Below are 10,824 nucleotides of genomic sequence, written 5' to 3' on the forward strand. Positions count from 1 at the left end.
CGGGAAGCTGAGGCGGAAGAATCGCTTGAACCCAGGAGGCGGAGGTTACAGTGAACCGAGATTGCGCCACTGCACTCCAGCCTGGCGACAGAGCAATACTCCATCTCAAAATAAATAAATAAAAAATAAAAAATCCAAATTGTGCTTACTGAAGACTGCAGTAATTTCTTCTTAAAGAAAATACTGGCCGGGCGCGGTGGCTCACGCCTGTAATCCAAGCACTTTGGAGGCCAAGGCGGGCGGATCACCTGAGGTCGGGAGTTCAAGACCAGCCTGACCAACATGGTGAAACCCAGTCTATTAAAAAAAAAAAAAAAAAAAAAGAAAGAAAAGAAAATACTGTGTTCTCCTACAAGACCTTTCTTAGACTGTGAGCAACTTGGGAACAATGATTATTACCTTCGTGTTCCGTGTGCTTTGTAGAGGAAGGCACTCACTAAAAACTGCTTTGTTCAACGTAACCACTTAAGAATTGGACACGCCGTGCTCAGCCCCTAAGGGGCGCTGTGCTCTTCCAAGGAGCGAAGTGACCGGCGGGAGTAAGCTACGTGACCGGCGGTAGTAAGCTACATCCCCGGGGTGTGGGGCTGCAAACTGCCCTCGCCGGCAAGCGAAGATGCAGGCGAAGACCACGCCCCCGACTGCCGCGCATGCGCAGCTCCCGCTGGCCCCGCCCCGTCCTCCTCGGCCTCCTGCCTCTGTTCAGGTAGGGGGCGGCCTGCGGGGGAGGGGCATCACCTAAGGGCGGGGGCTCTCAGGTCCCGGGGCTCCGTTGTTGGCGAACCCCAACTTCCGGTAAGACCCGGAGCTGTTCTTGCAGCTCCGGAGACAATTCATGGGTCTGGGGGCCACCGAGGCGCTGCCGGTGACCAGCACACGACCCCTTTCTATCGCTCCAGTCCTGTGGTCTCCGCACCTCTCCAGCTCCTGCACGTCGGCCCGGTGGTTCCCAGCCCCACAATCGGGTGTCCAGGGTAGCGTGAAGACCCTGGGCTGGGCAGGTGCCAGGAGCCCGCCACCTTTCCTCCTCCCCCTCCCGCTGCCTGGCCCTCCCCTACCAGGCTGAGCCGCTGGGTGCCAGGAGCACGGGGTCTCCAGGAGAATACGTGCGATCGTCCGCTCCGCGTGTGCCTACGCCTTCTGCTCCATTTGCTTTCCCAATTGAGCGGAAAAGCTGGGGCATGTTGCCGGAACCCTGGGCAGGACGGTTGTGCACTGCAGCCCGACGCCTGCCGGGGCACCTTCCCGCCCAGACTGCCCAGTCCCTCTGGTTGCGGCCCCTGCCAGCGTCCCCCAGGTTGGAAACCAGACCCTGCAGCCCCCAGCCAGCCTGAAGGAAGCCCAGACTGACGTAACAGGGTAATGGGGACCCATCAGGACCTCAGCCCTTAGCGGGACTTTCCATGTGACACCGTGGGACTCGAACTGGGGGATCCCCCTTGCTTACAATTACAGGGGACAACTGTAGGAAACCGTTATATCTATTATGTGCTAAGGATTGAGAGTTCCAGGGATTGAGGCCGGCTCTAGAAGGCTTAGAAGTGAGACAGCTGGGGTATTTGTATGACAGTTTGTTTTGGTGGGGTGGTGGAGTGCGTGTAGAAACTAACCTAGTGCCAACTGCAGTACCTGTCCGCTAGTAAGTTAATAAGTCTTCCGTGAATGAATAGAGAAGGTTCTGTGACTGAGGAAGCAGGGCTAGAGAGGACTTTTCTGCTCATCCCACCCCTTCCTCCCCTGGGCTCATGCAGACAAAAGTAATTAGGTTGAACCTTTAATCAAAGCTGGTTTCACAGGCAAGCAGACATGACAGAGGAGGTAAAGGCAGAAATCCTGGGGACACAGGGTGCTGGCCTGGCTCAAAAGCATGCCTGCTTCTGGGACCTCCTCCACCCCCTACAGTTTGGTGCTCAGTAATCTGTGTTCTCTGTCTCCCTTAGGACACTGGGTCCCCTTGGAGCTGCCCCAGGCTTAATGATTGTCCAGAAGGTGGCTATAAAGGGAGCCTGGGAGGCTGTGTGGAGGAGGGAGCAGAAAAAACCCAACTCAGCAGATCTGGGAACCGTGAGAGCGGCAAGCAGGAACTGTGGTCAGAGGCTGTGTGTCCTGGTTGGTAGGGCCTGCTCTTTTCTACCATGGCAGCCCAGGGGTATGGCTATTATCGTACTGTGATCTTCTCAGCCATGTTTGGGGGCTACAGCCTGTATTACTTCAATCGCAAGACCTTCTCCTTTGTCATGCCATCATTGGTGGAAGAGATCTCTTTGGACAAGGATGATTTGGGTGAGCCCTGAAACGGCAGGGTGGTGGGCCTGGGGACACAGAACAGCAGGACATACTGGGTGTTTGTGTATGGGCATGTCTTGTGGGTGGAGTGTCTGTGCAGTAGAGGCCAGGGGCCAGTCTACATGTGCCAGATGAGTAGGCTCTGAGACCCATGGACATGGGTGCGTGTGGGGCTAAGGAGGGCTGCTTACCTGATATGTGTGAATGTGTGTGTGCATGCCCCTGGAGGCACTGTTTATTCCGAGAGTGTTTGAGGGGCTTCTGAGCATGGTTTTCACACCTGTGTGGGTGCATGTGGAGGCTTCAGGGTGAGTGCTGGCTACTGACACTGTGAGCACTGGGAACTAAAAAGCTGGCACAATGACTTTATGTGGCCTGGCATGCTACCCTTCAGAAGGGACAAGGTCCCTGACTCCAGTCCTGAGCCCTTCACCCCATGTTGAGTGCAAGAGCAACAGAACTGCTAGAGGCTGGGGGGTTGGCATCCAGGGTAAGGTGGGAAATCAGGCATATGCAAATCCCAGGGAGGCGGAGCTGCCATGTCCTGCTCCCTGCTTGTTCCCTGACACCTGCAGCTGAGAATCATGGGTCAGTCCGGGGTTAGCGCTGATGGTGAGGCAGGAGTAGCTGAGGTAGTAGGGCCCATGAATGTCAGATTGCAGCGCAGGCTCCTCCTGTTCCTCTGGGAAGTAACCTGTCCCACCCCACTGGGCACCCCTCCACACCTGACCCCATGCCTTCTTCCGTCCCTCCTGTGCTTCTCCCCTGGTCTCTAACCCCCCAGTGTAATGTTCCCTGCTCTGCTCCCCTCCCCTGCAGGGCTCATCACCAGCAGCCAGTCGGCAGCCTATGCCATCAGCAAGTTTGTCAGTGGGGTGCTGTCTGACCAGATGAGTGCTCGCTGGCTCTTCTCGTCTGGACTACTCCTGGTTGGCCTGGTCAACATATTCTTTTCCTGGAGCTCCACAGTACCTGTCTTTGCTGCTCTCTGGTTCCTTAATGGCCTGGCCCAGGGGCTGGGCTGGCCGCCATGTGGGAAGGTCCTGCGGAAGGTGAGTGCTTCCAAAGAGCCTGTTTGGATTGTCATAGAGGATGCCTAAAGAGCATGTGGGAGCACCCCTTCTGACCTACCACCTCAGCGCCCAACCCATAGCAGGTTCTGAGCAGTTCCTGGCCAGCTCCTGCTGCTTGTCAAGATATTTTAGGAGGCTGAGAGTGGTGGGATCAGGTGGCAGAGGAGCGAACTTCCCTGCCAAACAGAAGTGTCCTTTCCCTCTTCCCTGTAATGTGAGCTTCTGGGGCTGCCCCACCTGACCCCACCCTCAATATGGGCAGTAGGCTAGACACCTACTTTGTCGCCCTCTGCCCCACAGTGGTTTGAGCCATCTCAATTTGGCACTTGGTGGGCCATCCTATCAACCAGCATGAACCTGGCTGGAGGGCTGGGCCCTATCCTGGCAACCATCCTCGCCCAGAGCTACAGCTGGCGCAGCACGCTGGCCCTGTCTGGGGCACTGTGTGTGGTTGTCGCCTTCCTCTGTCTCCTGCTCATCCACAATGAACCTGCTGATGTTGGACTCCGCAACCTGGACCCCACGCCCTCTAAGGGCAAGAAGGGTGAGCCCCCACCCAAGACGACCACTGGGGCACTCATTCATCAGGCAGATTTTTGTTGAACACTAGGCATTTGCCTGGTTCTCTGCTAGCCAGTGGATGTGGGGGAAGGGGTGGTAATGGAGGCTACGTGGAGAGTAAACAAAACTCCATCCCAAGAGGCGGTTAAGTACCAGACAAGTGGCAGGGCCAACAAGTGCTATGACTCATGTTATTTTCTGGCTCTTCCTCACAACAGCACAGACTTCCCTCTCCTGGATAGATAGAATCATGAGCTTCAGTGGCTTGGGTGCCTTCCTCCATCCTCCCTGGTCCTGTTTCTCTTTCATTCACTGAACTTGCAGTGGAGACGGGGAGAGAGCAGAGGGGTGAGGGAATATCCTTCACACTGACCCTGGCTGTGCAGATGGACTCTGCCCCTGTGGCTGGTTAATGAATGGTGGGGGCCCAGGATGGGGAGAGCAGTAAGGGCAGAGCCTGACACCTGGCCTCTTCTCACCTCCAGGCTCCTTGAAGGAGGAGGGCACCCTACAGGAGCTGCTGCTGTCCCCTTACCTGTGGGTGCTCTCTACTGGTTACCTTGTGGTGTTTGGAGTAAAGACCTGCTGTACTGACTGGGGCCAGTTCTTCCTTATCCAGGAGAAAGGACAGTCAGTCCTTGTAGGTAAGATGGGCACTGGGGCGGGGTGGGCATAAGAAGCAGGAACCAATGCAGGGGATGGAAATTCAGACCTTGCTTCCCTTTATCCTCTTTATTCATCCCTTGAGGCTGGGCACTACTCAGGCAGTTATAGTCAGTCACCTGTGGGGACCCTGTACCTCTCCGGGTTTAAGCCATTGTGGATGACCCCAATGTGTAACACCCTTCCACCCTTCCCTTTCCTCTTCCCACAAATCCCCACTGCAGGTAGCTCCTACATGAGTGCCCTGGAAGTTGGGGGCCTTGTAGGCAGCATCGCAGCTGGCTACCTGTCAGACCGGGCCATGGCAAAGGTGAGTGGGCAGAAGGGACAGGAGAAGGGTCCCTTTCAGTCTTCACAGCATGGCTGGGACAGGCACTGGAGAGAAGGGAGTCCCAGGGCACAGGCAGGTTGGCATCTGCTGGATTAGATCGGGTGAAGAGGGAATGATTCCAGGCTGCTCTTAGCTTTCCTAGAGATGTGGAGGTAAGGCTCTTGGGGAGAGTTTTAACTGATGTGAAGGACAGCCAGAATATTTCTTAGCCTAGCTTAGAAAGGCTAAGTAGGCTTCTCCACAGCCCCAGGAAAATGGGTTAGGAACAGACTAGGGGCATTCCCCAGCACGTGTCCTGGTCCTGCCCCAAGCGGGAGGAAGGGATGTTGTGGAGTTTGGCCTCAGAATGTAATGAGCAGGTCGCAGGGCCTCCCAGAGCTGCCCAGGGCCAAGAACTGTGGTGGGATTGCCAAAGACCTGTCAGCAGAGGCCCTGCTGTGTCAGAGTCCAGGGGTGGGGGTTCTCTGCCCTGTTCTGAGAGCCTGACATTGCCGGGACTGCATCCATAGGCGGGACTGTCCATCTACGGGAACCCTCGCCATGGCCTGTTGCTATTCATGATGGCTGGCATGACAGTGTCCATGTACCTCTTCCGGGTAACAGTGACCAGTGACTCCCCCAAGGTAATTAACGGCCTGGCTCATGGTAGGGCCCAAGGAGAGAAAGCAAGGGCCACTGAGTCTGTCTCCCTCTCCTGGCTCTAGCCTGGGCCAGTTTTTTCTCTGCCTCTCAGATTCCCTTTTCAGTTCTGATTGGACTGCTCTCTCTGTATCTGGGTTCTCCTCCTCCACTCTGGGCTTGGTTTTCTTTTCTTCCCTGTGCTCCACTAGGATGTTGCTTTCTGGACTCTGGCTCTTCACCCTCTCTCGGAGCTCACAGGCTTTACGGAGCGCGAGGTGCCTTAAAGATATCTCTGGTTTTTCTCCTGGTCTGTCTCACCTTTGTCCTACCCCTCTGCCACACCCCTAGCCTGTCCAGCTTGTGTAAATCCTGAGCACAGCCTCCAACTCAGGGATGACTTCTGTACCTCCTTTCCCTGCCCACCTAGATCCCTGGGTTGGCTCAATATGGCATCTACTCTAGCTCTGTACTGTCAATTGTGTTGGGGAGTGGGGGGAGGAGGGTCACTTAGTTACTGTCCCTTTACAGCTGTTTGTTCCTGGGGACCAAGCCTTCCTTGCCCTGGCAGGGGTGGGCAGACAGGTAGGCTTTCCGACTCTGAGTGCCACTCCATTCTGCCCTTGCAGCTCTGGATCCTGGTACTGGGAGCTATATTTGGTTTCTCCTCGTATGGTCCCATTGCCCTGTTTGGAGTCATAGCCAACGAGAGTGCCCCTTCCAACTTGTGTGGCACCTCTCATGCCATTGTGGGACTCATGGCCAATGGTAAGTGTTACCTTCTAGAGTCTCTCTCACCCCCACCTGTGCTTTGCATATAGGCCAGTGAGAAGCTGGAGCTAGCACCAGTGGCTTAGCATCTTCCCCTTCCCCCTGACAGTGGGCGGCTTTCTGGCCGGGCTGCCCTTCAGCACCATTGCCAAGCACTACAGTTGGAGCACAGCCTTCTGGGTGGCTGAAGTGATTTGTGCAGCCAGCACAGCTGCCTTCTTCCTCCTACGAAACATCCGCACCAAGATGGGCCAAGTGTCCAAGAAGGCTGAGTGAACAGAGTCTAGGTTCTGGAGCACCATCCCATGGTGGCCTTCCTCCTGCACCTTGTGGGGGGAGAAAAGGAGGGGCCTGCTTGGCTAGCCCTGAACCTTTCACTTTGTTTCTGCGCCTTCTCCCTCACCCAGGTGGCGCTGGAAGTTATCAGCGGCTAGTGAGGTCTCAGCTCCCTGATGCTATGCTCTATTTAAAAGATAACGTTTGGCCTTAGACTCCATTTGCTCATATGTCTAGCCTGCAGACAAACAGGAAACTTCTGCAGTCAGGAAGCCTCCTGTACCCTTCTTTTCCTAGGTCCTGTCCTGCCCCCATCCTACTCCATCCCCACTTGATGTGCGGCTGTCCCTCCCTGCAGCTGCAGGGCGCTAATGGCCCTTGACTTCTGCTGGGCCCTAAGTCCTCTCAGCAGTGAGTGACTGCTATTGCCAATACCTCAGACTCCGGGGAAAGAGAGGAGGCCATCACTCTCACTAGTACCCAAGGCACAGTTGGGTATGGGTGGGAAGAAAGGATGACTTGTTATAGAAGATTAAAACTAGATTTGATATTGAACACTGTTGGTGACTGATTCTTTCAAAACGAGACAGCTTCCTTGGGAAACACTATCAATACCTGCTCTTTCCACCCCAAAGGGAGAGACTGCGTCTTTCCCTAGAATGGGGAAGCTGAAGTGTAGATGGACTTCTTTAAGGCTCAAGCCTCCTCTGCCTTCACCTGAACATTGACTAGTTCAATGATTATTTCAGAGATAAAGCTATTGGGTTGTGGGCAGGTTAAACAACTTGATGGAGGGAGGAAGTGTAACAGTGGTTTATTGAGTGTGTAGTTAGAAAGCCTAGGTTCAAACCCTGGCTGTCAGTAACTAGCTTGGAGACTTTGAGGCAGAAAGTCTGCAAATCTCTTGTCTGTAAAAGAATGTACCCCCTGGGGTTAGGGTGCAGATCAAGTGAGATAAAGCAGGAATACCTGGCTGTAAATGCTTGATATATGTTTCAACCACCACCACCGCTGCCAACACCCCAGGACCCCAGGAAATTAGCAGCAATTCTGGGATTAGATCCAGTGCACACACTTCAAAGTCTTATGTTCATTTACTTAATGAACACATATTTGTTAGGTTTTTTACTAGAATATCATCTTTGCAGAATTCCCTAACCATTTTTGTCTCCCTTCCTGTACCTTTCCCCCAAAACCATCGATTAAGATAGCAAACACCAAGATCAAAGGAATGTTTATTACAACATTTATGGACCTTTCTCCTCCATAAATAAATCTGTACAGAGTTGGAAAATAAGACCACGATATATACAGAAGGAAAGAGCACAGTGTTAAGGCTCAGGAATCAGCACATGTCATCAGGGTCAGCATTTTCCCATTTTCAAGTGCACTAACAAGGCTGCTGGAATCTCCACCGGAGTGGAAGCAGTATTCCTGTTGCGGGAACTCTCAGAATGTGGGGGTCCATCGCAGGTTCAGCCTATGACCCAGGTCCAAAAGTTCCAGCCTTCTCTGCCACCTCCAGGGCTAGCTTCAAATTCTGGTCAAATAGCTCACACCTAAGCCAGGCCCAAGGTGGGTAAAAAAAAAAAACATGAAGCCTGAGGTTTCTCCCTACTTAAGCCAGGGTAAACTGCTTGAAGACAGACATAAATCATGGGAGGTGGAGGTCGGCGAATCATCTGAGGTCAGGAGTTCGAGACCAGCCTGGCCAACATGGTGAAACCCCTAACCCTAACCTGTCTCTATTAAAAATACAAAAATTAGCCAGGAATAGTGCAGGTGCCTGTAATCCCAGCTACTTGGGAGGCTGAGACAGAAGAATTGCTCGAACCCAGGAGGTAGAGGTTGCAGTGAGCCAAGAGATCATGCCATTGCACTCCAGCCTGGATGACAAGAGTGAAACTCTATCTCAAAACACAACAAAACCATAAACCCGAAGGAAAATCTGTTTTCTCAAATAAAGGGCTAGTCACTGTTGTCTTATTTATTTGACAGAGTTTCACTCTGTCACCAAGGCTGGAATGCAGTGGCATGATCTTGGCTCACTGCAACCTCTGCCACCCAGGTTCAAGCAATACCTCAGCCTCCTGAGTAGCTGGGATTACAGGTGTGCACCACCACGCCCAGCTAGTTTTTGTATATTTAGTAGAGACCAGGTTTTGCCATATTGGCCAGGCTGGTCTTGAACTCTTGACCTCAGGTGATTTGCCTGCCTCAGCCTCCCAAAGTGCTGGGATTACAGGCATGAGCCACCACACCCAGCGACTATTGTCTTACTTATTTAGAGACATGGTCTTGTTCTGTTGCCCAGGCTGGAATGCAGTGGCACCAGCATGGCTCAATGCTGCTTTGAGCTTCGGGTTCACGCAATCCTCCCACCTCGGCTTTCTGAACAGCTGGTGTCTGCCACCACACCAGGCTAAATTTATTTATTTATTTATTTATTTTTTTGGTAAAGATGGGTCTATGTTGTCCAGGCTGATCTCAAACTCCTGGGCTCAAGGGATCCTACCCCCTGTCTCCCAAAGTGCTGGGATTACAGGTGTGAGCCACCAGCCTGTCCTCCCGTCTTACTTAAAAGTAATACTCTGCTATGCTTCAAATGACTTTGGGCAGAGCACACAAGGAGGGGCAAGGAGGCTTTAACCAGTATCTGGGAAGTGGGGCCACTTACCTGATGGGCATTTCTAAGGAGTAGAATGGATTCTTGAGGGCAAAGTCTGAGTAAATCTCATAAATCTTTCGGAGAAGAGAATCTATTCCAGCTTGCCTAGGATCTGCTAGAACCACAAATTTGATCCCTGGAGAGAGACCAAGAATGGTTACCAAAGGGTAGACACTGGAGCAAAAGTGTCATCCTGTATTCGTACAGCACTTTCAATTTTGCAAAACACTTTCATAAGCCCATTTTAATTTTATTCTTTTACCACATAATGCAGGAAAGGCAAGACTTTGAATCTACAGATGAGACCAGAGAAGTAAAGTGACTTTATTATGTTGCCCAGCTGATTAAGACCAGGCTTTGAGTTCTAGCTCTGCCAGTTACTAACTGTTTTGGAGTCCCTCAGCAGAAACATTGCCAGGCAGGGGACAAACTCAGGCAGTTTTCAATAAATTAAGGGGGTGAAGCAATGACACTCGCAATCCAAAGGTCATATCCATTTGGCTTTCAAATTTCATTGTGGAAAAACACTTAACACCTTCCAAAGTAAATGCAACAGAAAACAGCATTAAGCTAAGTTTTATCTGAACACAAGATAACCTGTGCTGAACATGCTGGGTGGCATGGACAAAATCGGTTTCAGATTAAATATTGGCTTTGGATTCACAAAACACATAAACAGATGTGTCTGTAGAATTGTGCCAGGAAGACCAGGCACAGTGGCTCACATCTGTAATCCCAGCACTTTGGAAGGCCAAGGCAGGTGGATTACCTGATGTCAGGAGTTTGAGACCAGCCTGGTCAACATGGTGAAACCCAGTTCTATTAAAAACACAAAAAATTAGCTGGGTATGGTGGCAGGCACTTGTTGCTACTCGGGAGGCTGAGGCAGGACAATCACTTGAACCCAGGAGGTGGAGGCTGCAGTGAGCCAAGATCACGCCAGTACACTCCAGCCTGGGGTGGCAGAGTGAAACTCCATCTCAAAAAAAAACCAACACACCCCCTCTTCTTGCTTACCAAAGGTGTCTTTGGTCAATCCCTTCCCCCAACCTTCTCCATCACACTCCTCTGGCCTCCTGGAGATGCATACCTGTGAGTGTTTCTTCTCCATCACATTCCTCTGGCCTACCTGGAGATGCATACCTGTCAGTGTCTGGTAGCAGTGCAATTTGAAAGTATCTGTCTCCAGCATCTCAATGCCTGAGCTTCCCTGTTCAGGAGACAGTTGAGAGCCGATGGCAAACAGCCTACATGCAAAGGAGGCAAAGTTGCTCTAAGGAAGGAGTGCTTCTCAAACCTCCACTGAAGTGTCCCTATTTGCTGAGTTCACAGTACCGCCTGGAACAGTCAGGAGAAGTAGTGTGAACTGTCTGGCAGTAGTGTTAAAATTTCTAAGTTCATCTGAATTCTGCAAACATTTTACATTCATACTTTGTTATAAGACATTTAGCCGGGCGTGGTGGCTCATGCCTGTAATCCTAGCACTTTGGGAGGCCGAGATGGGTGGATCACCTGAGGTCAGGAGTTCAAGATCAGCCTGGCCATAATGGTGAAACTCCATCTTTAAAAAAAAAAAA

At 52.1% G+C, this 10,824-nt stretch overlaps 3 protein-coding genes across 8 annotated transcripts in view; 1 reads left to right on the plus strand and 2 right to left on the minus strand.

Annotated features, from left to right (window-relative positions):
- The first annotated feature begins 648 nt into the window (after positions 1-648).
- SLC37A4 (solute carrier family 37 member 4) lies at positions 649-7,134 on the plus strand. Of its 5 annotated transcripts, none has more exons than XM_032285260.1 (10): positions 649-706; positions 1,941-2,283; positions 3,106-3,338; positions 3,660-3,903; positions 4,406-4,564; positions 4,808-4,893; positions 5,424-5,537; positions 5,745-5,810; positions 6,162-6,300; positions 6,413-7,134. In XM_032285260.1, the coding sequence occupies exons 2-10, from the start codon at positions 2,136-2,138 to the stop codon at positions 6,577-6,579; spliced, it is 1,356 nt and encodes a 451-aa protein (XP_032141151.1). In that variant the 5' UTR covers positions 649-706; positions 1,941-2,135; the 3' UTR covers positions 6,580-7,134. The 5 variants fall into 5 exon arrangements, with proteins under 5 accessions (XP_032141151.1, XP_032141154.1, XP_032141149.1 ...); XM_032285258.1 differs by having other exon boundaries at positions 662-795; XM_032285261.1 differs by lacking the exon at positions 649-706 and adding an exon at positions 1,262-1,359.
- Positions 7,135-7,796: 662 nt separating this feature from the next.
- TRAPPC4 (trafficking protein particle complex 4) overlaps positions 7,797-10,824 on the minus strand; it is a 4,630-nt gene continuing 1,602 nt past the window's right edge. Inside the window, exons 3-5 of one of the 2 annotated variants that reach the window (XM_032285266.1) lie at positions 10,391-10,494; positions 9,257-9,383; positions 7,797-8,138 (exon numbers count right to left, since the gene is read on the minus strand). In XM_032285266.1, coding sequence (XP_032141157.1) covers positions 8,060-8,138; positions 9,257-9,383; positions 10,391-10,494 — 310 coding nt within the window. In that variant the 3' untranslated portion in view covers positions 7,797-8,059. The remainder of the gene's footprint in view (positions 8,139-9,256; positions 9,384-10,390; positions 10,495-10,824) is intronic. The other variant, XM_032285267.1, reaches the window with a different exon arrangement.
- CCDC84 (coiled-coil domain containing 84) overlaps positions 9,036-10,824 on the minus strand; it is a 25,515-nt gene continuing 23,726 nt past the window's right edge. Inside the window, exon 10 of the transcript XR_004270877.1 lies at positions 9,036-9,074. The gene's annotated coding sequence lies outside the window, so the exon portion shown is untranslated. The remainder of the gene's footprint in view (positions 9,075-10,824) is intronic.

Source organism: Sapajus apella, unplaced genomic scaffold, assembly GCF_009761245.1.
Source record: "Sapajus apella isolate SASKATOON/1434 unplaced genomic scaffold, GSC_monkey_1.0 scaffold16, whole genome shotgun sequence".
NCBI classification, from domain to species: domain Eukaryota; kingdom Metazoa; phylum Chordata; class Mammalia; order Primates; family Cebidae; genus Sapajus; species Sapajus apella.